Source organism: Podarcis pityusensis (genome assembly GCF_964106645.2).
Source record: "Podarcis pityusensis genome assembly, chromosome: 8".
NCBI classification, from domain to species: domain Eukaryota; kingdom Metazoa; phylum Chordata; class Lepidosauria; order Squamata; family Lacertidae; genus Podarcis; species Podarcis pityusensis.
This window is the reverse complement of record NC_138033.1, coordinates 38,588,946-38,616,923: the sequence shown is the minus strand read 5'-3', so window position 1 is coordinate 38,616,923 and position 27,978 is coordinate 38,588,946. Positions and strand designations below refer to the sequence as shown.

Genomic DNA, 27,978 nt, shown 5'->3' with positions numbered 1-27,978 from the left:
AAATATTTCCAACACTGATCAAGAATTTTATTTCCTTTTTTAAAAACAATAAAAACAAAGAGCTGCGCTCTAAGCAAAACTGAATCACAAGAATCTTTTCTTTCTTCCTCCATAGTTTACTAACAGCATTGCAAGATAAGGCTTCCCAAAGGGGGTTACTGAAATAAGTTATCTTCACTTAACACTTACACAATTCAGTTTTCTTATAGTCACCTTCAAATATTCTAAAAAGAGGGGCTGTGCATGGACTGCCCTCCATCTGCCCTATAGCTCCCAGATTGAGCCAATTCATCTGTACCGCCCACTCCACCCTGGATCTGTCCCCAAAGTAATGGGGGGGGGGCTAAGGGTTTTTTAAACCTTATTTTTTAAAAAACAGTCAAGAACAGGTGGTGGCAGGATCTTAACAGCTGTTGAGCTGTTAAGGAGAATCTGATCCTGCATGGTGCTGCTCCTTCAAAAGCAGCTTCCCTGCATCGAATGGGAGCCACACACAAAGGAGCAGCATTGCACAAGATGGGATCCTCCTGCCTAAAAGTCATTACACAGGATTATCCAATCCTACGCAATGTATTTCAGGTGGCAGAATGGAGAAGAGGCAGTGGTGAGAATAAGGAACGGCCTGGCAGGAAAGACCCCCCACTATCTCCCACAAAGATGCAGGCCTCTCCTGTTTGCCGTTTCTCAGACTTCTTCTCACTCGCGCTGCCCCTTCCTGCCTGCCTGATGCCCCGCCCCAGCAGCCCTGGATGGCTGTGGGTCATTCAACCCAACCTGTAGTGATACAGTGCTATTTCAACCTGACTTGAGTGAAGCCAGGATTCCTCCAAATAGGCTTGATTTGACTCGGGAATTCAGACCTTGGCCAAATCTGGTACACAGCCCTACTAAAATCCTGCTGTAAAAAGATAATTTGCAATATATTTTTTAAAATACTGGGCACCTTCTGAAGGATAGCGATACTCGCCAAACACTTAAAAATTACTTGGCTGCCATCATAAAACCCATTTACGGACCTAAGACCAGAGATCTCTAATACAGCTACCAGAGTTTTACAATACCAAAGAAAAAAGTTTGAGCACACCTAGCCTAAGATCTAGTAGCCCTCAATTCTCTCAATTCTGATTAAGCTAATGGGCATATGGAGTATTGCCAGATGCGAGATTACAAAAATAAAGATACTTTTGCGCGCTCCCTTGCCTCTCAAATAGCAGCCAACTTCCATTCCTGAATGGAGCCTTCTCTGCAGATGGCCTCTGACACCAAACTATGAGACCATCCCAGTTTGCCTGCTTACTGAAATGCTGAATCAAGATGCCAAATATAGCTGGGGGCTCACGCCCCTTTTTCCGGTGCTTCTCCCTTGGCCACATGTCTGTTACTAGCAATGAAATGCATTAAAAACCAAGCCAGCCTCCTGGTAGAAAAATAATCCAGGAATGTTCACACTGTCTGTCTGGGGGCCACTGTTCTAAAACTTAGCTCAACATTTTCCACTCTTTAAGATGTCTCCTCCTGTTGGTGCACTCCACTTCCATGCTCCAACACTTAGAAATGCCAGTTTTGTCCAAAAGACTCTGCAAAAGCATCCAAAATGTGTTTCTTTTATTTTAAGCATGTCGTTCTCGAGACATGCAATGACTCAGCAGTGATGCTTGCTTATTTAGGAGAGTGCTTTTGTCATTCCTTGTTCAGTTTCCACTTTAAAGAGCTTAAATGGGACGTGCCAGCAAGCTCAGTGCACACAAGCAGCAAATGGACCTGGTGCTTCTCAGCCACTGTCCCTCTGCAACTCACATTAAGCAGCACACCATGCCCAGGGCTTTAAAGACTGCATTTTTTGTTCGCAAAGGGGGTGGGGGAAAGGAAAATGTGTGTCACTCAAAAAAAGTACCCAAGAAAGGTTAATTTGTCAGCTGTCCAAACACTTATTAGATATCACATGCTTTATACAGTGAAGATGCAGCCAGATCAGTCATCCTCGGCACATTTGCTGAGTTCTGAAGAGACCCTCCTTGTGGGCAGGAAGAGTGTAGGATGTAATAAACATTGCTTGTGTGGAAAAAGAACAGGAGGAGACAGGAAGTGTTAAGAGGGATCCTGCTTCTGAAGTCTTCGCTCTGCTGCAGCGGCCAACATCCTCCGGCGCAGGGTGATAGGGTCTGAAGTCGCTCCTTCGGCCTGCAAGTAGTCATCTGAGCTAGGATCATCAGAGGTTTTGTTGAGGTAACGCCTGGAGGGAGAAAAACTAGATGGCTGAAGGGAAAGTAACATAAAGTTCACTCTGAATATAGAGGTTGCCTGGTTTGCATTTAACCTTTCCAAGCAGGAGGGGAAAGGTCTTAACACACATTTCAAAAAAATGCACCAAGAAAAGCTGGATCTTGTGGCCTGTGTGGATTTTGCAAATTTTGAATATGTGCTTATTATGTTGACCACTTTATTCTGGTTTTGCTAGTTTGATTGATGTCAGAAGCTCTGAAGCTTCATCCTGAACAACTGGAAATGTTGAGCCACACCTCTGGCATTCAATACTTCAGGAGGTGATGCTAAGACATTTGAAAATGTTTCTTCTCAGAACTCTGTACATTTTATCGTTAATGAAAGCTGATATTCTGAGAGAATTGAATCCTGTGCTCAATATCATTTTCAGACCACTCATGGTGGCATAAGCACAGCCCTACATGAGCAGCTGATAGTGACCATGAGACCTAAAGAATTATTGAATGCTATCAGATAATGCTCTGCTCCTACACAAAGACAGATCTGTGTTGTTATTCTCAGATCCCCTTCTGTTCCCCAGTCCAGTTCCCACCTTCGGCCTCACCTGCCTGCTATGCCTGGGAGAGCCACCCAGCCGGCTCCTTCTGCCTTAGTGACTTGGATTCTGATAGCATTCAAAAGGCCATCCAGTCCAACTCCCAGTCATATGGCCAGCACTATTCAGCTACTCAGTGGCAGACTTTGGGGTCTCAAATTTCAGCAGCACCCTTTCCAACATTAAAATTTGACACCGCCCCCACCTCTCGCACTCCGTTCTACAGCGCCCCCTGCAGCACAGCACCCAGTGCCGCCACACCGGTTGCACAACTCCAAAACTGCATCTGAGCCACTAAGAGAGGGGGGGATTTATGGCCCTCCACATGCTGCTTGACTGCAACTCTCCTCATCTGTGACCACTAGCCAAGGTAGCGGGAACTAATGGAAGCTGTTGGACTTCGGAGAGTCGGTGTCACAGGTTCACCATCCCTGCCCTTGGGCAACACAAAACAGGCTACTGCATCACGATCAAGGAGAAGTTGCATCACTGAGAGGTAGCCAGCTAGATATGCAAAAGATCTCTGAATGACTTTCCCTTAAACACCTCCTCAAATCCTCCTCCTGGGCTTTTCCACATTAAACATTTTGTAACCGTAACCCACAAAACATACACACCTGCGAGCTTGTTGCAAAAGGTCTTCCTTCCGCTGTACTAACATCCTCTGTCTTTCGTCAGCTGACTTGGAAAACCGGCTCCCTCTCACTTCAAAGTCTTCTGTCTCAATGGATTCTGCTTCTGCCTCATTGAACTCTGCCACGTCTTCCAACCATGAGTTGAGTTCCAGTGAGTCTCTCTCCGTCTTTCATACAAAAGGAAATTGGGGAAAGCACATTAATACAGATCTCCATAATCTAATACAACATTACCAGAAGAACTGGGGAGGTCCAAACTAAGCTCATCTTATTGAGGTGCTAGGATGTGCAAACACAAAAGCATAAACTACAAAAGCATAAACTACTAAAGAAGAAAAAGAACACTTCTCCCTCCACATAGACTTTTTCTAGAAACAACTGGACTAATAGATGATAACAGGACATCTGATATTATGGTTACATTATGATGATGTGGAAGGTTTTCTGAAAAGGACTGTTAACATTGATCTGGAGTTACTTATGGCCACTACATATGTATATTGTCCTATGGGGAAAGCAAGAGAAACCAGAAGGATTTAAAGGTCTCTGGCAAATAACACTTGGGTAAAAATCATTTTACTTTATGAGGAATTGCATTGAACTACAAACACACACATATTTACTTACAAGTATCTGTAATGGACTGGAACAATATGTTCCAAAACAGTCTTGTCCTTATGTTTTCCCTATGTTAAAACTAATCTACATCTTACTATTTAAGACATTCCGGGGAGAGGTGGAAATCCCATTGTACAAGCAGAAGGTGTTGCACAAGTATCATGGCTTTGTTAGGTATAACTTCCTTCTGTGTCCTTTTAAACTTTTGTACTAAATTATTAATATTTTTTTCAAAAATAAATGAGGGAAAGGCAAAAGCTGGAGCAGCTCAAATCCTCCTTATAGTCAGTAGACCACCACTTGAGGAACAAAGACCTCCATGTATCCCCTTTAATAGCCAGTAGCTTAACTCAGGAGTAGCCAATGCAGCACCCTCCAGATATTGCTGGACTACAATTTCCATCATTCATTAGCATTGACCATGCTGGATGGGGAGCAGGTGAATTGCAGTTCAACTACATCTGAAGGCACCACATTGGCTATCCCTGACTTAACTGCTCGAGGCCTTTGAATTACAAAAAACACTATTCCCTTTTCTCCATATCCCTTCCCCATCAAAACACAAGAGAAATGCAAGTAAGACTCCATAGTCAGACCCAGAACAATTATGCTTACAAATGGCAACCTACTTGCACCTTTAAGACAGATGTTCTTTGCAATGAAGACTCCAAATCCACTAATGGCAAAGCTACAGAAGGATATCTACCAGGAGTTCTTGTGAGGACTTCGTGCCAAGGTTTGTGGACATTACACTATCAAATTTCCCTGTGTTATGATGCACCTTTTTTCCCCCTTTGCCAAGTTTACCTGAGTAACTTCTTCTGTGTCCTCCTGATCAGTGTTGTGTCTTTCCAGGGGACTGTTCAATGCAGGTCTGATGCTATCTGAACGCTGTAAGCATAAATAAAACTGACAAAACTGATATGAATTGAAAAGAAAACCCCCACAAACAATCTTTCTAAAGAATTTATGCTGCAGGGCAAGTTGGTGGACCCATGTTCAAAACCTAGCTGTAACAGGGTTTACTGTGCAAGCCTCTTTCAGCCATATGCTGCAATTAAAAATGCAGCATAAAACTCAAATAGGGTGAAATAAATATGATTTAATACACACATTTATGAAACACTAATGGGACAATGTAACCTCAACATTTGTAAGATTTGTGGTCTTGTCCATGAATTCTGTAATGCTCTATATGTATGTTGTGTTTATCTACTTTAAAAAAATAAATTACAAATACCAAATGAATTAATAATTTAACTACTTATTTTTATCATTGTGTAAGCTGCTTTTCCTGCTTTTAATTGTATGATTATGTTATTGTAACCAACCCTGGGACTTTATGGTGAATTGCAGGTAATAAATGCCATAATAAAAATAAAATAAAAACACAAAAGCCTACTAGTAAGAACTACACTTCATTTAAAATCCTATCAATAAAACGAAAATAGACCAATCCATAAAATCATCTTATTTTCAACAGACTATCCTGCAGCAATCTAGCAACTAGGCTTCACCTGTCTATCTTTGACAGCACATCAATATCTGATTCCTTAAAAACTGTGATCTCATGCATGAAATGGGAACAAGCTACTTTTTGCAAGGATTTTGACTTGCATATGGGTTTGAGAAGAACTTTGGTCATTTAAGATTGATGAGTTCATGAAATGACAACAAGATCACAACTCGAGTACAGAACATACAGAGGTGCATTTTTATCCATTCATCCTCAGGGACAAAATAATTACCAACATGCAAACCCCAAATGTAACCAACATGCAGAGGCTGCCATATAAACAATTTCACGGTAGACAAAAGAATAATGAGGAAGTTTGGGCTTTTTTTATCCATTCCTTGTTGTTACTGACAGAAGTTTGAAAACTAGTCAAAGTAAACTTAAAAACAAAACCAAGACTTTTCTGGTGGCACCTTATAAAGTTGTGACATAAGCTTGTTAGTCTTTGAAGTACCACAAGAATTTCTGGGGGCCTTTTTGGCTACGATAGACCTCTTTGTTCATATTTTACAATGCAGCAAAAGCTATATAAAATCATTTTTTCAATTTTCATGATCATTAAGTCCATAGATCAATATTACTTGACGTAACATTGACTTAAACACACACATTAAAAAAACCTTAAACATCAGGATAACCATTTCACAATGTTAATGTTGCAAAATAAACACAGCAGGTCTGCTGCTGATGGATTGCTACTGGAAATATGCCGACTGCCTCAGTAACGTTTGACCAACCTGTGTTGGGAAAGGCACTTGAATACGCCCCTCTAAAATGTTGTCCGTTGTTATTTCTACAGAACGCGTCATCTGCAGATCCTGCAGAATGAGGTGGTAAGGAACCTGAGGAAACATCTCCTGAATCTGATGTGCCTAAAAAAGAAAATGTATCCACTGTTACCAACAGGGGACCCAACTGTGGCACACTAAATACCTTATAAAACTTTAAAGTATGCCAAAGCCTTTAAAATCTCAAAGGGTCAGGCTTTTGCTACTAGAGCACAAAAGAATCCAGAATGGTGGTTTCATTCCATTCATGTTCACTGATCATCTAATCACAGTTCATTAAGATAGACAGTGTATGTTTGAAACAATGTGTGCTTCTTTTTTCAAATCTCTCTTCAAAACTCACTTCTTCCACAATGTCTTTGACCAAACACTTAGTTCTCCATTCTCAGTGAAAATGGGTCTGAAGTACATGTAACTGCACTTGCTCATTTTCGTCCCTAGTTACCTTTTTCTCTTCCTTTCCTTGACTTCACCACCACACTGATGAAGTTTTGTTTTTATGTTCCTTGGAACTGGGACTTTTTTTTTGCACTTACTCTCTAAAGCAGCACATACACTGGTGGTGACATATAAATGAATAAACAGAGCAGCGTGCAAAATAGTAATAGGAATTACCATGGCATTGAGCTGAGAGTTGCTTGCTTGCGCAATACCAAGAATACTGGTGGTATGCATCACCTCCACTGAGAAGCTGGGCAGCCAGCTAGCGATGCGAGAACCTGGAAAAGAGAAAGCAACAGTTAAGGTGTGTGAAATGTGCTTTTGAGTAATTACCCCAATCGTCTACGGTTCTGTCTATATTTTTAATGATTCCTCAGTTCTTAATTATTATTACAAGGTTCAACAGATGTCATGAGCATTATCAATTCTCTCCTCCCCTTTATTTTCCTTTCTTGAAAAGCCACTGTTATATATGATTAAACATAATCTGCACATAGTATAAAAATCAAACTTTTGAAAGTACTACAGGGATAGAGTGAGTGTTCTTGGCAACATTTCAGGTGCCCAGCACACAGAGCTGGCTTGTGCTTCAAACTTGTTCATTAAATCTCTCTATCTCTCTCACACACAGAGACAGTTTCTTACTCTTACTCCTCCTCATCACAGTAAGGCAGATTTCAAGAAGCCTGCTACTGGAGCCAATCTATGGCTTTTTTTTTTTTAAGGTGAAGTATGAGAGTATTTCCAGCAGGGGCGACAGTGTACAGGGAAGGATTAACTCTTCCCCGCATATGTGACTCATCCTTCCCATCCATGGAAGAGAAAACAATTATCCTGAAAGAAACCCAAAAGCCTGTTCCTGCTGCACACAGGGACTATTTCATCTAGGTTTCATCTACTCATGGGGGAAGGTACGGCTTCTCAAGAAAGAAAAGAAAAGAAAAGAAAAGAAAAGAAAAGAAAAGAAAAGAAAAGAAAAGAAAAGAAAAGAAAAGAAAAGAAAAGAAAAGAATCCTACATTTACAAAGATGTTCTGGCCAAGTCAACTAGTAAAAGGCAAACCAACCATCAAAGTGGAAGAAGTGATTGTGCTGGTTCAGGTGAGGTCTGCCTTCAGCTACTGCCACAGGAGCCAAATTTTCATCCAGGTTCTCCCTTTGGTGATCTTCCCTGGCACGGTGATTGTCAGTGATATTCAGGGACATTCTACAGGTAGGGCAGGAAGTGTCTTGTTCAAGCCAGGAGCGCAGGCATGAGCTACCAATAAATGAGAGGTTTAAGTAAATTTCTTGGGAAGAAGTTACAAAATGTTCATCTGCTCTCAGAAGAAGAAAAAGAATATGCAGTAATTTAGAATAGAGTCATAAAATTGTAGAATTGGCAGGGACCCCAAGAGTCATCTAGTCCAACTCCCTGCAATTGCAGCTAAAGCATCCCTGACAGATGGCCACCTGACCTCTGCTCAAAAACCTCCAGTGAGAGGAGGGTCCTTCCGAGGGAGTCCGTTCCATTGCTGAATGGCTTTTACCCTTAGAAAGTTCTTCCTGATGTTGAAACAGAATCTCCTTTCTTGTAACTTGAAACCATTGGGTTCAGGTCCTGCCCTCTGGAGCAGGAGAAAGTAAGCTTGATCCCTCTTCCATGTGTCAGCCCTTTAGATATTTGAAGGTGGCCATAATATCGCCTTTCAGTCTCCTCCAGGCTAAACATAATTATAATTATTATGGTACCCCTGGAAAACCAACAAACTTAAGGTGGTGCAACCTTTTGGGGTAGTTGTTTTTGAGACTTACTGCTGCACTAGTTGTTTCCCATTAATAACATTCTGAAATTTGACTTGCCACCTACAATGCAAATAATTGTTTAATAGGTTATTCTAGACTCCTATGCACTGTGCATTGCAGCCAAGATATGCTACCTACCACATTCTCTCAAAATAGGAGTAACCAAGGCCAAAATGTGTGGGCTCCCATGGATAAGGAAAAGGGTTAACTAGCATTTTTCTCATATTATAACCAGCATGCTAGCCCACTCTCAAGGCATATTGTGACTTAAGGCAACCCAAATCACTCTTGTTTCATTATTCTAGAACCCAATAATTCAAAGCATAAGCTGGCTTCACAGAAAAGCAATGCTACCTTTTCAGGTATGTGGAAAAGAAGCTCTGAAGGGGTGTGGCTCAAGTTTCTCAGAGGAGTAGATGTGTCTGCTGGTAGTGGCTAATTATCTTATTAGAGGCTCCTTGAAACGTTGACAAATAGTTTTGACACAGCTTGTAATGAATGACAACAAACTGGTCCCTGGTTTCTATTCTCCTCCAGTTTGTTACTGATGACATAAGTAGAAGCAACTGCCAAAAGATGCCAACCCAAATGACACACCTATCAAGGAATACTTCATATATTGGATAAGACAAATCCTGTTGGGTAAGACTCAATGTTTACCCAGTCCAGCAACCTGCCTCCAAGAGTGGCCAGACAAAGGCTTCCACAAAGACCACCAGCAAGGTATGATGGCAAGAGCCTGCCATTAAGTTTGCCCCTCCAGCAAGAGGCATTCAGCAGGACCTGGCCAAGAACCACTATCCTTCATGAATGTGGCTAATAAATCAGTTTTTAAAAATCTAATACTGCAGTCCTATCTACACTTACCTGGAGGTAAGACCCATCTAATGCAATAGGAATTACTCTTATGCAGGCAAGGTTAGGATTGCACTGTAAACCAGAAGGGTGTGTGTATGTCCTTGGTAAATAGAGTTATTCCTGTATCCAAATGTACTGGGAGACGGGTGGGAATACATTGCATGAAATGGTACACAGGTCTGATAACCAACAGAATGTTAAGCCCTTTTGAAATCCCAATATTTCATGAATACCAAATCAAGCAACATTCTCTCTCCTTACATGCAGACATAGAATGATCTGATATGAGGTCAGGTAAGGTTTTAATCATTAATTTGCTGGCTTTGTTATTAAGTGTGGCTGAGCCGCTACATTGGTCGACTGCTGTAACCTTGTGAGGGTTACAAGATAGGATGGACTATGTGCAGCCTTCCAGAGTCTTTAAAACTGTATCTCCGACCTGAAGTTATTGACAATGTTGAAAATCTGGGCTGCAAGTATTTAGGCGCTGGAGATGTGCCACATTGGAGACCACTCATACTATGTAAGATGTAGAGGAAAAAATGTGCATTTTTTAAAGTACTGAGAAGATTGCACTATCAATGTTGGCTTCTGTACATTAAACTAATTTTTGCAGTCCTGGATAAGTATATAAAAATTCTGTCCCGCGAATTTTGTTAGAAGACTACATTCCTATGTCACAGTCTACACTGGGTACAGCCAGAACAGGACAGGCAACTCCTCCATGACTTTTAACAAGGAAAACCAGTATATATAGTGTTGAATTGGTTTTCTTAAAAAAAAGAAAAGATGAAAATGACAAAATGAGTGTCTAGTGAGATTCAACCATTAACTACAGACAATTAGAGCACACTACTTGTTCTACCCTGGTTTGCTCCCCAGGTGCGTACTTATGGAAAAGATGCCCGCAAGGGAGTTTACGTGCAGCTTGCATGGAATCCCAGCAGATGGCACAGTCGTCATTGTTGGTTGCCAGCTCTTCAGGTGTTGCCACCGCAAACCTAGAAGAGAAGTGAAGATTATGGTTATGATTGATAATAATAATAATAGTATTTCTAAACTACTTTATAAAGAAAAAAACCTCACAGCAGTTTACTAGACATTAAAACCTCAGATAAAACATTACTGAAGAAAGTCAAATACTGTAAAAAGTATACATTCAAAGCAATGTAATTAACTGGAAACTAACATATTATCATAAAGATTTCAAAATAAAAGGAGGGCAACTACAGAATGCACATTTAACACAGCAAAATTAACAAAAATAATTATCTTTAATGTTTCATACAGTGGCGTAGCGTGGGGGGTGCAGGGGGGGCCGGCCGCACTCGCAGCTCTCTGCCCCTACCTGGCTCACTCACTCTCTCTCACTGCAGTGCTGGCTGTGCGAATCCGATCCGAGCTGCCGGGTCGCCGCCCACTGTGGAGGGGGGGGCGGTGCCGGGCGTGCGGTGCGGAGGGGTTAGGGGGCGCAAATTACTTGCCTTGCCCCGGGTGCTGACAACCCACGCTACGCCACTGGTTTCATAAGTAGAAATTACTAAAGGAAGTTAAATATAAAATGTTCATTTAAAACAGCATAATTAACAAGAGAATAAGATATTATCATAAGCATACAACATTGCTTCTGCTGACAATCCTGCCAATGGTGGTTCAAGGCAGGTGACGGTTTGATGATCTGGGTCTGGCACAAAGAGACAGCCAATATGGTCACGCCACCATCAGCATATGGCTCTTTACGGTATCTAGCTAGACCAAAATGCCATCTGTGCAAAGATATCCAGCTGCGACTCAAAGAGGATGCCTTTTCAGTGCCTATTTATGGTGGAACTGGGAGAATCAAAATACTGGTACCTGCTCAGCTAGTTCACCAAGGGCCTCTTCAGAAATAACACCAGGCCATAGCTGGTCATTACAACAGACCCCGAGGAGCTTCAGGCTCCCACTCTGCCATCCCCCAATTGATTTGAAAACAATTAAGACTCGTGAATTAATCATCCAAGGTTAAGTTCATCCGGTAACAGCCTTGAAAGAAACACTGATAAGGAATAATAATAATAATAATAATAATAATAAGCCTATCCTTGTTTTCAACTACAAAACTTTCTGAAGACATCTGAAGGCAGCCCTGTATTGGGAAGATTTTTAATGTTTGACATTCTGCTGTGCTTTTATTATGCTGGAAACTGCCCAGAGTGGTTGGAGCAACCCAGTCAGTTGGGCGTGGTATAAGTATTAAATTACCATATCATCACTGGAAATGTGAAGATCAGCAAGTTTACTCCTCGCAAACCAGTTTTGTAACAGTCAGATGGCAAGGAAATTAAGGGTTGTCTCCGACTAAGTTTTACTCGGAACAGACCTACTGAAATTAATGGGCCTAAGTTAGTCATGTTTCAATGCATCTACTCTGAGCATGACTAACACTGGGTACAACCCTAAAAGAGAACACTGTGAGACTGGACTCTCTCCTAGTCTTGCGCAGTTAGAGGAACTTGCTCACCTCGCTTCCATATTTCCAACCACACGGAGATAGTTCTTGTGGCGACGAAGTCTGCGCTGAACCTCATGAAACAGGTAACGCAGCTGCATAAAGATCACCAGGCTGGCCATTGACAACCAGATATTGCCAAACAGCTTCCAAACAAATGTTTAAAAGAGCATTAAGTAATCCAGCAGCACATAAGTGAAGGTGTGGGTGGACAGGGAGAGAAAGAAGAGAATGACATGAATGGCATGGCAACACACCAGGCAATAAAAAGACAATGCCAGAAATTAGCCTACTGTGCATATGGCTCTCTCTTTGAAGTCCCAATGCAGCCACATCCTAAAAGCTGCCACAGCACTCTTTCTGAGTTTACTAGAAACAAGCTGCTCATGGAGTTCTCATTCAGAGTGTTGCTTAGTTTGGGCTTCCAAACAGCAACAAACTTCTCTCCCCCGCCCCCATATTAAGGAAGGAGGAGAAAGACCTAACTAGAATGACAACAGCACAGAAACATGAAATTGTAGGGCTGAAAGTGACACAAGGGGTCATTTAGATAGAAGGTAAAAATGGGTCCCATGTTTCAGGCTGGTTTTAAAGGTAGGCCCAAATGAAGATTATGGCCACTGCAGGCTCCCGCAGTTTACAGAGGAAGTATTTTTGAGCCAGTTATTGATTGTAAAATTTGAACCCTATTTCCATCTCTGGGCTATAACAAGGTGGGCTGCCACTAAATGTTTTATGGTATCAATTGTATGTCACTTTGGGAAAACTTTTAATTTTCAAAAGCAGCAGTGTTATCCATAAATAGAGCTCTGCTTGCTGTTTTAACCACAGCAGGTCCCACAATCAGAGAGTCCAAAAGAGAAAGTGGCTCTTCTCTTCTACAGCAGGAAATACTGCAGCAAAAATAGCAATCAAAGCTGAAGTTCTCTCCCACACAGTTCTCTCCCCACATGCTCACAACCCTTCTTTAGTATGGCTTAAGGATGCAGGACGTAACAAGCCATAAATAGTAACAATAAAGGTGTTTTTAAACACTTCTATAAAAGCCAGTTCTATATTATTCCCATTCTATATAGGCCATGATTTATCAGTTAACAATGCATACCAGCATGTGAATGTGATGCATCAGATCCAGTGACAAAAGCATTAGCTCCATGATGAAGTCTGTGTAATAAACGTACGTTCCCTTGCTTTCCCAGGTACCTTCATGGTTGAGATCCCAGAGATGAATGACATACCTAAGTGAGGGAAGGAGTGAACACTGTGTTATTTGAAAAGCATTTTCCAGTTTTAGAAATATCAACATTAAAGAAAGACTCATTCTTAACACAAACTAGTACATACCTGCTCACCTAAAGCACATCTGTAAAGAAGGGTTATACATCATGTGGGCTCTATTCTCCCCTCTCCCCTTACTTGGCCAGGATAGGAATGACAAAGGCAGGTGGAGTCAAAGCTCAGAGACCTGAGTGTCCTTACTTGAGGAAAATAATGCGATCTCAGTATATTACACCAATCCTGGTCTGGAAGGTGGCAACAGGAGAACAAGCCTTTTCTGCAGTGGCTCCCCACTTGTGGAATCCTCTCCCCAGGAGACTCGCCAGGTGCCTTCATTACATATCATTAGGCATCAGGAGAAGACGTTTCTCTATAACTAGGCCTTTGGTTGATTAAACAATCTATGGCATTTCAGATGTGCTTGTTGAAGTGGGGTTATTGGTTTGTTTTTGTTTTTATTATGTATCTATGTTCTCATTTTGAATTTTTATGTTGTGATCTTTGGATGATGGGCAATATACAAATTTAATAAAATAATTGTGGCTAACAATCTAAGTAAATATTTACAGCTCACACAAGAAGATATACAAGAATCCACTGTATCATGTGTGTAATGCCAGCCCACCATTCCTCATACAGTCTTTTACATATATATATATTTAACTCATATTAAGATGGAAGAGATTATGAGTGAATAGATAACATGTTTATATTAAACATTTTGATTCAGATTTGATTTTAAACCCTGGCACTTATTGACAGTTTTAAAATATGAATCTAAATTTTAACACTTTCAATTGAATTAAAAATATCCATTTGGAAAAAATTAGCCTCCAAAACACATACTGCACCAGAGATCTGATCAAAGGAACCTATATAAATTCCATAAACCACTCTGATTTAACTGCATATTTTTTCTACAGAAGTTTGAAGTCCTTAAAGCTACAAAGAAAAAATAGAAAATATTGAGGCAAACAATCTAAGATGTTAAAGGAGGCGAGGAAGACTCAAGTGCATTATATTTTTCAACTTTAATGTTGATAAAATCAGACATCTTCTTAAGACTGACTCATTTAACTCATTTGCTGAATAAGTAAGAATATAAGAACAGGTGCACCAGCCAGACTGAAGCGGTCACTATACCATTAGAAGAAGAGAGTACTATTTTTTTTTTAAGTTTAATATGAAAATCAGATGAGTTCTATCTCATGATAGTCACTCTGATGTGGCCCTTGGTGTTGATCAATCTGTACATCCTCGTCCTACTGCATGCCTTTTTAAATACTATAATTTAACCCAAAGTTTCAGAATAACACCATTATATTTTAATATGCTAATGTTTTATTCTATGCTTTTTACATAAAACAAAGCATACCATCCTGCAATTCAGCGGTAACCCAGATATTGGCCTCCAACTCCCATCAGCCCCAGTCAGTAGGGTCAAGGGTCAGGAATGCTGGGAGTTGAAGTCCAGCTACTTCTGGAGGGCCAAAGGTTGCCCAATCCCCTTCAATAATTTATTGAAAATAATTCCATGGGTAAATAAAAAACAGAAAAGGAAGAACAGTTTGACATCTGAAGCATGCTCCTCACAACAAACATGCTTTGTATGTGAAATCAAACACATGCCCTTTGTTCCCTACCTAAACCCCAATCTTTTACTTACCGTAAAATCACATGCACAGTTCTCACAGTAACAAGTAGGGACTGTAGGGAACAAAAAGAGGAAACAATTCACTGGAATTTTTTGAAATCTGATAAGAGAACTAGAAACCTGAGGCAGAGAACTAGAAAAACAAGAAAACTGATTTTCCAGACAGACAGGACAAAATGTGCTTCTTAAATTTCAGTATTAAACTTTTGCTAACAAGTCTATGCTGTCTTCCTGCATATGCCCAAGATGGGAAGGAATAAGCTCCAGGATTTAGAAAGGATCCTTCAGAAAGGAAGAGAATGGTACCATACAATAGACGGTCTGTAAACCCTTCCCCTTGGAAGACTGATCAGGGCGGGAAGGGAGCTTCTTGCAAATGGTTCTCATTGTTCTAGGGAACAAGCTTAAGAATGGTTAGTGATGAAAGTGAAAACTGATATAATCATTTGTCATAAGACATAAGAGGATTATATTTCTTTCAGATTTCCATTTATTTTTTAAAAGGTCAGAGCCACAAGTAGTAGCTTGTTGTATAAGGAAATAAGAAAATAATAAGCCACGTATAAAAAGAGATGTCCTTGATGGCTGAATTTGGTAAAACTCTGGTGGTGGTGTTGTTAATTAATTAAATTTTCATTTTAAAAACATTGTCTGGTGTCTTTTTTCAGTAATTCCTCCTCTGCTCACCGAAACTGCTACTACAGGCATTATTGGGCAACTTGCCTCCTCACAAGTTATGGGAGGAGAGCATTTGCATGTGCTACTGTATGTTCAAATAAGCATAATTCCATTGGTTATGATGGTTGAGACTGATGAAAATTGTAGTCCTGAAAGGCACTAGCTTGTAGAAGATGGCTCTTGCAACCATTATTTCCTTTTCTATACAACTGGTTATTCATTTAAATTTAGATTTCTCTCTTTCCTTTCCTTCTCTTATACTCATTTAGTTTAGGGGACTCCTGGAGATCAAAGGGCTCACAAACTCAGTTATGAATGAATGCTGTAAATCATCCTGAATTAAAATATATTTTAGAACCCTTAAGTGTATTAGAACTTAATACAGATGGCAATTATTTCAAACAGGCGACATTTACCAATTTTTCATATAGTGGCTTGAGTTTTCCTAAGCCCAGACAACAGAATGTTAACTGCTCACTCTGCTTTCTGCAAAAAATATTCATAATCTTGAGCATAAAAATGCAGTAAGCCCTATTCACTGGATACTCTATGAATCAAAAATAAATTCTGATATATTCTGCTAGACAATTAGAGCATACACAAACAAGGTTGCACAAAAAAAAGGCTAACCAGAAAAAGTTGAGCACATTAATCTCACACTAACAAGAAATCTCACCTCTGCTGCCATGAAAGATAATGTGTGCATTCCATGGGTATAGCCAATAATACCACACACAACTGCTAGTCCACAGCAGGAAAGAAGCATAGCTACTAGCAGGGTCAGGACTCTGATGTGACTGTTCATTGGTGTGGTGGGTGAAAACGAGAGCTGAAATATACAAATGAAGGCATTGGAAAACATCAGTTGCGCCTATTTACTTCCAAAACACAATGAATTCCTGCAGAACCAAAGCATGTTAAAGAACTTGAAAAAAGCACAGAAAACTGGCACATAGACTGAACTCTCAAGCGCAACTTGAACAGGAGGTATATGCTGAAAAGCCTTCCAGTATTTATTTGTTCTTTACCATAGATCTACAAGCTGAGGTGATCGACAAGCTCAAGCAAAAATAAACAACTCAAACTGATTTCCATCATTTAATCTACGTATCAACTTTAGATTTCTTTGTCAAGAGAATACATAAAGGTAAAGGGACCCCTGACCATTAGGTCCAGTCGTGGCCGACTCTGGGGTTGCGGCGCTCATCTCGCTTTACTGGCCGAGGGAGCCGGCGTACAGCTTCCGGGTCATGTGGCCAGCATGACTAAGCCGCTTCTGGCAAACCAGAGCAGCGCACGGAAACGCTGTTTACCTTTCTGCCTATTTATCTACTTGCACTTTGACGTGCTTTCAAACTGCTAGGTTGGCAGGAGCAGGGACCGAGCAACGGGAGCTCACCCCGTCGTGGGGATTCGAACCGCCAACCTTCCGATCAGCAAGCCCTAGGCTCAGTGGTTTAGACATACACTCCTGTATAAAAGAACTCTCATCCTCAACTTCAAACCACCAGCCAAAACTTACATATTCAAACCTATCCTTGCAGAGCTGAACCATAAGATGCAGAAACACGAGCCCGGAGAACCAAAGGCACCACATGACCACTTCTTCCACCGTCTGAACATTTAGTACACCAAAAATAAAGATGAACTTGTAGAAGATGAAGTTCCAAAATTTATCCTTGAGATGCTGAAAGAGATTTGTACATGTAGTTAAAAAGAGTTCTTCAAGAATGGAGCTACTGACACACACATGAAAACAGCTGTTAAAGTTATTATGCTGAGGGGTTATCCCCACATTCTTAGCTAAGAATCTACCTTAGATGTGGAGCGTTGTCATCTAACCCTCAAAACCATTGATTCTTTAAAATGCAAGAGGTCCTTACTAGCAAGTAAGAGATAGAAAAATATGGTGCAGGCTATACTCTTAAGACAGGGTTAGTCAAAGTGTTGCCTTCCAGATTGTGTGGACTACAACTCCCATCAACCCCAGATAGCTTGGCCAATGGTCACAGATAATGATAGTTGTAAGCTATTCTGGAGGATACTACAAAAATGGTGGATTATTTAAAAAATCTGTCAAAAACCTTGTCTACACAAACCCCACAAGGGTACGTATTACTACTCGGATTGCACATGTACATGCTGCAAGTTCAAGAACTATTGAGAAATTGGGTGTTTTCCTCTGTAATTAGGATGTTGTTGCTTGTTAGGCTGCTTGAAAATTCTAGTCTATGGCTTAATGAGGGTGGCCAAAGTCTCTTAGGTTTCATTTTCAAACCCATAATTCATTTTAGAGTACATAAGAATAACTCTTCTTCCTCTATTAACATTATTTTAAAAAATATATATATTTATATACCATCCTTCATCAAAATCTCAGCAGCAATTTCTAATACAAGAATGGCGAGCCTGTGGTCCTCCAGATGTTCTTAGATTACAACTCCCATCAGTCCCAACCAGGGATGATGAGAGCTCTAGTGCAACAACATTTGGAGAGCCACAACACCTGGAGAGCCACAGATTCCCCATCTGTTCTCTAATCTAGTATAATCAAAGGCCTCTCAACTTTGGAGCTGAGCCAGTACCTCTCTAAGCAACACAGCCTATGTTTTGAATCTCTGTACTATCTATAATTACCTGAATTGATCTGCATACCATGGTCAGATCAAGATATACCTGTATGCAAGACTTTATTTTCTATATATAGTGAATAAGGAGGAAGGTTGCGTACAAACATATACCTGGAAGTTAAATATTCCCAGATGAAAAATGAAAATCACAAATCCACCTATCACAAAGTTTTTTGTTAAGTCTGCCCACCAGCAAGACCTACAGGCCTTTCTTACCTGTCTTTCACTAACACGGAGGGGACCAAACACAACACCCTGTATTAGTTTAGCAATCAGCATCAAAATACAGCAAGCCGTATTCACCAGTACCTGGAACAAAAAATAAAATATATTTGTATGTTATGCCTATCCTGTCTTGAGTCTCAACATGAATTCTCTTCCATTAAAACTCACTGGTTTGGAACCCCCTGGCCAATTTGCCCAACTGATCAAGAACCATGTTTCTCCCAACTGTGATCAGCCTTGGCCTCCTTCAAGTGTTTAGCGGTGTAAAATGGTGGTTATTAGGTTCTCTCCCTCCTAAGCAGATAATATTAAAGGCTACGTATGTTGGAAGTTCCCTGGAAAAGAGGACATCCTAGGATACAAGAAAATACCTCCATAAACCTATGTTATTGTTTTGTTTATACAAATATTTGTATACAACAATTCATTTCAACAAATCGCAAGGTTGTTTACAATATAAAAATATATAACATGGTAACAAACAAAAACAATACTTCCCCCAGTTTAAAATTCCATACAGTCATACATCGTGTTGCGTCCACTTTGTGTTGCATCTTTTCACGTTATATCCCACAGCAACCCGGAAGTACAGTGGTGCCTCGCAAGACGAAATTAATTCGTTCCGCAAGTTTTTTCTTGCGAGTTTTTCGTCTTGCGAAGCACGGTTTCCCATAGGAATGCATTGAAAATCAATTAATGCGTTCCTAGGGAAACCGCCTTCAGACCAGGTCCGGGGACAGTCTGTCCCCCGACCTCTTCTGAAGGCTGGGGGGGGGGGAACAAGGGCTTCTGAAGGCTGGGGGGGGCTGGGGGGGGAACAAGGGCTTCGCTGCCGACCCCCAGCATTTTAAAATCTCCCCGGGACACGGGGAGATTTTAAAATGCTGGGGGTCGGCAGCGAACGCTTCGCTGATCCCGGGACGGCAGGCAGATCTGCACCGCCATCCAGAGCGGGGCGGGACTTAGCGCCCCGCTCGGGATGGCGGCACACATCTGCCTGCAGTCCCGGGACGGCAGACAGCTCTGCGCCGGCATCCAGAGCGGGGCGGGACTTCTCTGCTGTCCCGGGGAGATTTTAAAATGCTGGGGGTCGGCAGCGAATGCTTCGCTCCCGCCCGCCAGCATTTTAAGATCGCCCGGGGCAGCGGAGAAGTCTCCGCTGTCCCGGGAAGGCAGGCGGGGGGGGGAGCAAAGACTTTTGCCCCCCGCCGGCCTTCAGAAGAGGTCCAGGACCTCTTCTGAAGGCCGGCTGTGGGCGAAAGTCTTTGCTCCCGACCGCCAGCAATTTAAAACAGGTCCCCGGAGATTTCCCTATGGGCTTTCGTCTTGCGAAGCAAGCCCATAGGGAAATTCGTCTTGCGAAGCGCCTCCGAAACAGAAAACCCTTTCGTCTTGCGGGTTTTCCGTCTTGCGAGGCATTCGTCTTGCGGGGTACCACTGTACCAGAACTGGTTACTCCCAGGTTTTGCTGCTCATGCCCGCGCAGAAGCACTAAATCGCGCTTCACGCCTGCGCAGAAGTGCCAAATTGCACCACCCGCCTGCACAGACACAGCGCTTTGAGCTGCAGGCATTTCACATTACGGACGGGCCTCCGGAATGGATCCTGTCCGTAACACAAGGTACCACTGTATATTGTTTAATAAGTCAAATAAGAGCATGAACCAAACAACATAAAAATGTGCTGAGCCAGTTTGCCTTTGCTTTTTTAAATGAAAATGAATGCTGCTCAACGTTCCCAGCTGAACAGACCTCAAGACTCAAGTCTGTGGTTTGTAACCCAGATAGCACAATGTGAACAATAGTACAATGCATTTCCAAAATGTCGAATTCTGAAAGCGAAGAGCTATGTTTCTTAAAAATTGTGCAACCAAATTTCTACATTTAAAAATACAGTCACACTTACCAGCAAGATTTGTATATAACTAAGTTTACTGCTTCATTCGTAATAGCAGAATTAAACAAGATTTTACATCAATTAAACAAGATTTTACAACAGCCTATAGCTTTCTCAGTCAGTCTCGGGGGGGGGGGTGTTTCATGGGGTAATGCAGCAAACAGAGGAAAGGCTCCAACTCTCTCATCCATCTGCAGTTTGACCCTTGCTCACTGACTGCATTAGTGCATTATTATAACCAGCGTTGCCAACTAATCATGTGTTCTCATGCACAATGGCCAGTTGCTTCTGGCGTGAGCAGGAGAAACAAGTCAGAAAGCTGCATTTAAGTTCTGCTTCCCATGACATCTAACTAGGGATTGTGGTCTGTGGCTCCCTAACAAACCAGGGTCACTAGCTGACCTCCAACCATGGTTTGCTGTCCTGGCTTGTTTTTAAGAAATAAACCATGATCCTGGGGAGTGTGACTTTCATGGGAAGCCAAGCTCAATTACAGCTTATTGGTTGGCTTTGCCAGTGGAGGAGCAAATGGGAGCAATCAGGCTGTGTGCAGATTTCTGCCTGTGCAAAAGAAACCACAAAAATTCAGCAACTCTGGTTTGTCATAATGTTACAACATGACCAATTTCTATTGCAAAGATGAAACACAAGACTCCCTTTGCAAGACATAGTAGACGTTGAGATATCTTTGTCAAAGTTATCCTACTATTGTTATTTATGTCGCAATTCATATTTATGACTATTCATAAACACCGAAAAATGTTTAGGAGTTATAGTATTGAAAGTAAATGGTGAGAAAAAGAAAAACATTTTTGCTATAACTTTTTCTTAAAAGACTCTTGATACTGTTAATGCTGGGGCAGCTCACAGTTATAAACAAGTGATGAGAAATAAATAAGTGATGAAAATCTCACTGAACACTGCAGACTTCCCCAGAGGCTGTGAGAAAGGAAAGAGTTTGAACGACACAATTGTAAGGATGCGGGTAATCCTGGTGAGTGATTAATGTCTTCAATTAGCAATCGTTTACAGAATCACCACTGTTCAAATATCAGACAATGATCACACGTGGCTCCTGCTGCGCAAGAATACATGCCACTGTTGAAGGCTGGCCAAAGGCACCTGGATTTCAGGTGTTCATAGAACTCTGCTGAAAAATATTGAAGACTAACAAGACTAAGTCACCTCCCCAGGATAATACATCTTGCATCTGAAATACCCCCAAAAGACTCATGTGCAAGCTTGCCTCTTCACAATGATTAACGTCTTTTTAACTTGCTTATACAGTTTTTAAAATATGATTTTGTGTTTTATTGCTGTAAACCACTATGATTATTTTAATTACATAGCAGTATATAAATATTTTATAAATAAATAAATTTATGAAGTGCAGGATATTCAAGGCTTACAAACCCTCTTTCAAAAACTGAAATAACTGAAGTGCTCTACCTCTTTATCAGTTAAGTGATATTCTGGGTCAAGTGTGTAATTTCAATTCAGTGAACATTACAGCACAAAAATACAGTGGTGCCTCGCAAGACAAAATTAATCCGTTCCGCGAGAGTCTTCGTCTAGCGGTTTTTTCGTCTTGCGAAGCAACCCTATTAGCGGCTTAACGGATTAGCGCTATTAGCGGTTTAGCGGCTATTAAAGGCTTAAAGGCTTAGGGGATTAGCTGCTAAAAGGCTATTAAAGGCTATTAAAGGCTTAGCAGATTAGATAAAGGGGGGGGGGAAGCGAAAAAAAAATCTCTAGACTCGCAAGACATTTTCGTCTTGCGAAGCAAGCCCATAGGGAAATTCGTCCTGCGAAGCAACTCAAAAACGGAAAACCCTTTCGTCTAGCGGGTTTTCCGTCTTGCGAGGCATTCGTCTTGCGGGGCACCACTGTAATCAGATTGAAATAGCTATACAACGTGAATGGGTCTTCAGTCCTAACCAAGGCAAAGTCAGAATGCTTTGTTACTAGACAGGGGCAGTGATGAGGTTAGATCAGGCTTCCTCAACCTCGGCCCTCCAGATGTTTTGAGACTGCAATTCCCACCTTCCTTGACCACTGGTCCTGCTAGCTAGGGATCATGGGAGTTGTAGGCCAAAAACTTCTGGAGGGCCGAGATTGAGGAAGCCTGGGTTAGACCCTGAACCTAATGGTCATAGGCCCCCACCTCTTAGATGGTAACATGTATTACTTCAAATGTGATCAGCCAGTCTTGCTGCATATTGTGGCCCTAGATTTCTGGCCCCAGATCCTGCCCTGACAACACAAATGGACACAGGAGCCTAAGCAAAAGCAATGGATGCAACTCTTAACTTTGTACAGCAAGGCCATTAAAGACAGAATTCTGCAAATGTTAGAATTCTCTGTGTGTGTGTGTGTCTGTGTACACGTGTACACACACACACACACACACACACACACACACTTTTCTCTCTCTATCCAGACAAGGAAGTGGCATTATCACAGTTCAAAGACACATTCCAGAAAGGAAAAATCACTTGAGAATGTTGCAGAGTAGACCTGGTGAGTGTGTGGCATAGAGAAAGTCCCAAGGGCCAGGCAGAGTGGCCTGGAGGACCACATTCAGACCCCAGGCATGAGGTTCTCCACCTCTGATGTACAGAATTGAACTCTAACTGAACTGAACTCTACCTGCTGTTTTGGCATGAGATTTTATAGGCAATTATCAAATGCATCGAGTACGCTGTCTTATTTCACTTACAAAATCATGTAAAGCAGATGAGAACTGAGGTGTACAACTTTTGAATGTTAGCTTCAGAATGCAGCCAGCAAAATCTAAGTAACCCCTGTGTATTTCTCCACACACTCTGGGCAAACATGAAATACATAGCTCAAGCATAATCTTAGCCTGTAGCAATAGGACTGAGGCCACTGATCAGGTTGCATAAGCATTAACAACAACCCCAAGGCAATGACCTTGCTCTACAAGTTTAAAACTGGCCAGAGAATGTTCTGGAAGGCAGATCACTTCATTGACACCAAGGAACTAGCCTGCTCATACCATGCCTGAGGTGTACTTAAGATATATTTCCTGTGTCACAAATTGCCAACACTGAACTTGTGTAAGAGCTGTGGGAGATTATGCTGGGGAGATCTAGGAAGCACTGAGTAGGACAAAACTCTATGACCTATGACTCAGGGGCCAAAGTCATTTTATGCAGCTGCTGCTGCCTCCTGAAGCAGACTTTGCTGCCTCCATTGCATCTTCAATGTGCCATCTGGCAGAGCTTTTGCAGGTGTGTGGGGCCCCTTACAGTCTGGTCCCTTACAGAGGTGGGAGAACTGACAGTAGCTTGCTGTGACTTGTTTGCAAAGCATTTGAGGATAAAATCACTTGCATCCACTGGGATCCTGACTCTGCTGTTACATCAGATGAATCTCAAGGAATGTCCAGAGCACTGTCTAGTCCTTGTGTTGGATGTGTTTCGGTTAGTAAGGCTCAAGGATGTGGACAAAATGCTTGAATCGGTCAGGGCAACCTTGCTCCTCTTGGCTGATAACAATGACCATGACAGTCTTCTAGAACTGCTTTCCGATTTAGGGCTGGGTGGCACTGTTTTGCAGTGGTTCCAGTTCAACTTGGATTATTATTTCCAGAGGGTGATACTTGGGGAGGCCCTGTAAAGCATTCAATTTGGGGCTCTATTTTATCCCCTGTGCTGTTTAATCCCCACTCAGTGGTTTCTACATGAAAGCACTGAATGGGGTTATCCAGAGTTTTGAAGTATGTCATCAGCAATATGCTGGTGACACACAGCATTACTTCACCTTTAGATTTACAAGTGTGGCAATGGATGTACTGGACTGTTGCCTTGTCTCAGTAATGAAATGGATGAGAGCCAACAAACTGAAGCTCAATCCAGGTAACACTAAGTAACTGTTAGTGGGTGGTTCCCTAGATTGGATGGAAGGGAGGTTGCATGCTCATGATGGGGTTACAATCCCTCTGAAGGAGTGGGTACGTAGCCTGGTGGTCAGGTATCCTCAGTAGTGCAGAGTGTCTTCAATAAGCTTTGGCTGGGGGCCCAACTGCATCCTTATATGAACAGGGATAGCCTCAGGTCTGATATCGATGCTCTGCTAACCTCTAGCTTAGATTCCTGCAACATGTTATATGTAAGGTTGCCTCAGAAGACAGGAAAATTCAGCTGGTGCAGAATTCAGCAGCCAGGTTGCTCACTGGGGCAAGTTGGTTTGAGCATATACAGTAACGCCAATCCTGGCCTGACTGCACTGGCTGCCAATCAGTTTCCGGACCCAATTCAAAGTGCTGCTTCTGACCTATAAAGACTTAAATAGCTCAAGACCGCATTACCTCAAGAACCATCTATCCCCATATGAACCAACTTGGACCCTGCAATCATCATCTTAGGCCCTTGTGTGCTTCCTCCACAAGTGGTCTGGAGGGTAGCAACACAAGAATGGGCCTTTTCTGCGGTGGCTCCTCATTTGTGGAATGCTCTCCCTAGCAAAAATCACCTGATGCCTTCATTACATATCTTTAGGTGCCAGGCAAAAACATTTCTCTATAACCAGGCCTCTAGCTGATTAACATTCTATGGCATCATCATCATCAATGTCTGGGCCCAATTCCTCCCTGTGGAACATCCTCCCTTCAGATGTCAAGGAGATAAAGAATTACACAACTTTTAGAAGACATCTGAAAGCAACCCTGTATCAGGAAATTTTTATGCTTGACGTTTTTATTATGTTTTTAGATATGCTGTAAGCCACCTAGAGTGGCTGGGGAAACCCAACTAGATGGGCGAGGTATAAATAATAAAATTATGAATTCCTAAATAGTTTAACCTGCAAAGTCCTAAATGGTTCAAGACTGTATCATCTAAAATGAAGCCTGCTCTCATATGACCCTACCTGTAAATTTAAGAACTGTGTCTGAGGTCCTCCTTGTGTGTCTGTTGGTGAAATTATTATTATTATTATTATTATTATTATTATTATTATTAGCTGCCCAACTGACTGGGGCTGGATCTAGACACATCAAAGAAGCGTTTCAGTTTAAAGTGTTGTAAATTTAAACAGGGAAAACACTTAGAGAAAAATGAGACTCCAGCTTGCCATCTGGTGGTACAATGTTATATCGCACATAGTAAAAGGTAAAGGGACCCCTGACCATTAGGTCCAGTCATGACCAACTCTGGGGTTGCGGCGCTCATCTTGCTTTTACAATGCATATAAATCACTTTTTCTTTTCCAGTCTAGCTGAGTCCTAGGTTGCCCCAGCCACTCTGGGCAGGAAATCAATTAGGGTGCTGAGCACACAACACAGGATCTTTTCAATAGGGTTCTGTAGTTGGAGAACTGTCTTCGACTTAATATTTGCTTTGGCCCCTTAAGTTCTGACATTCAGGAAAGCCATCAACTTATATTTTTACTACTGCCTTTCCTTAAGAGAATTTTGGTATCTCCAATACATCTATTTGTCTGCATCCTCTCAATGCTTCATATTCTGCCTGAGATTCTATTGTATTTCATTCTCTCTGTCATTTTGTGAGGACTTGGTCCTGAAAAGCAACTCACAAATAGCCGAAATAAAATTAAAGTCCTGAAGTACCTTGCAAATCCCCTGAACCAGACAACTATGGAGTCAAGATGCTTTGAAATTAGGGATACCCCTTCAGAACAAGGCAAGAAAGAGAATACAAGGCAACCAGACAATGTTGGAATCAACATTAAATGAACTCTCTTCATTAGCACCATCACGTTCTTGTTACTACACTGCCCCCTTATTCTTCTAGGTGCTGTCTATAATGTATCCCCAAAACTCCTAGGCCAGCATCCCTCGCTTCCCTAGCTACTCCTTAAAGAATCAAAACCACTTCCAGCAACTACTTTTTTCCACTAAATATTTACTTAGGGACAATGAGTAACCCCTAGTACTCCCTAATCTGCTACTCTGTCCCCACACTTTTTGACCCTTAACGATCTTTACATTTGCCTTTCAGATGCCTTCTCCTTCTGCCAGCTTTATCACTCTGCCAAAAAATGCTCCCCCCACCTACTCAGATGTGCAAATAGGAACAGAATGTCAGGGAGCAGTGGGTGACTAGCACCCTCTTCCCCAAACAAGCACATGTAATCCCTGCACTGATCCTTAGGCATACATACCCTATTCCCTGTCATTATACCCACACCATGCCATGCAGAGTTACTCTCATCACCCTGATGCTACCTTGAACATCCCCTACAACACACACATCCCATAACGTGCGGGAAAGAGAAATCCATATCCTCTTTCCTAATATTTTCACCAGTGTGTCCCACTATGTCGCTACACCTTGCAAGACCCAATCCTCTGGGCCCACCCCACAAGGACCACATTTCTTTGGGCCTCTTTGAGAGGGAGGAGCATATTGGCCAGGGAATTACTGCTGTGAAGGGTGTCTATGGGGAATAAGATGGGAGATACACCCTACTCCATGGGTAGACAAACTAAGGCCCAGGGGCTAGATCTGGCCCAATCACCTTCTAAATCCAGTCCGTGGACAGTCCGGGAATCAGTGTGTTTTTACATGAGTAGAATGTGTCCTTTTATTTAAAATGCATCTCTGGGTTATTTGTGGGGCATAGGAAGTCGTTCATTTCCTCCCCCCAAATATATGTATATAGTCCGGCCCCCCACAAGGTCTGAGGAACAGTGGACCAGCCCCCTGCTGAAAAAGTTTGCTGGCCCCTGCCCTACTCCCTCCAAACATCAGGTGCCCACTCCCCACAATACCCTCCTCTCCTGCAGGCACCTTCTCTTCCGTAAAAAAACAAACAAACTCACCAACGGGGCTGGATCCAGACTCAGACATGCTTAAGTGTTAGCGATTTCAGTGGGCCTAGTCCCACAACCTTGCACCCATTAATTTCACTGGGTCTACTCCGAGGACAACTTCGTGGGATCCAGCCCACCGACCTGAGTGGGGTTGTTGGCTCCCACCCCACGTTGCCCAGAGGTGTTCCTCCTTTACAGGTGGGCCACTTGTGCCCCATGACTTCTCTCCTTCTCCCCCAAATCAGGCGCCCCTTCCTGCCCCGTCTCCAAATTCGCCCTCAGCAGCCCCGTCCTCCTCGCACCTTTCTTCGAAGTGATCCCCCTCGCACACCCCACCCGGGGCCTATTCCCCAGGCCGTCTATCTCCCACTGACCCCGGGGATCACGCCTCCCCACCTCCAAGGAATCCCCTCAGGCCCCGCTTCGCCTTCCCTTCCCGGGCGGCTCACCCAAACGCAGAGGCTGTCGGAGAGCAAGTAATAGGCGACGTCCAGGGCGGCCGGCCCGGCCCGCGGCGACAGGTCGCCCTCCTCTCCTTCTTCTCCTCCGGTCTCCTGCTGCAGCCGCACCCCGGGGGGCTCTTCCGCGTGCTCGGCGGCCTGGCTGAGGGCGCGGTAGGCGCTGAGGCTGCTGCCCAGCAAGGCCAGGGCGCTGAGCGCCGTGTAAGTGCGCAAGCTGGGCCAAGGGAAGCGCTCCAAGAAGAGCAGCGGCATCGCGGAGGCCTGGCGGGCTCCAGCCCGGGCTCGCTAGCGCGGTCCGCGGGGTCTCCCGGCAACGGCCTAGCGCCCGCAGGGAGAGGCCTACTCCCGCTGACTCCGGCCCACACGCACGGAACTCGGGAGCGAAAGCCGCGCAGTCGCCCGCCCGCC

The 27,978-nt window shown here is 42.7% G+C and overlaps 1 protein-coding gene across 1 annotated transcript; it reads right to left on the bottom strand.

Annotated features, from left to right (window-relative positions):
• Positions 1 to 5: 5 nt before the first annotated feature.
• AMFR (autocrine motility factor receptor) lies at positions 6 to 27,973 on the bottom strand. Its single transcript, XM_081015930.1, has 14 exons — positions 27,559 to 27,973; positions 18,406 to 18,498; positions 17,082 to 17,246; positions 16,236 to 16,388; positions 14,894 to 14,934; positions 13,055 to 13,187; positions 11,962 to 12,095; positions 10,349 to 10,459; positions 7,883 to 8,073; positions 6,991 to 7,094; positions 6,325 to 6,459; positions 4,879 to 4,962; positions 3,436 to 3,620; positions 6 to 2,233 (listed from the first exon to the last, which is right to left on the bottom strand). The coding sequence occupies exons 1-14, from the start codon at positions 27,820 to 27,822 to the stop codon at positions 2,089 to 2,091; spliced, it is 1,938 nt and encodes a 645-aa protein (XP_080872056.1). The 5' UTR covers positions 27,823 to 27,973; the 3' UTR covers positions 6 to 2,088.
• Positions 27,974 to 27,978: the final 5 nt, after the last annotated feature.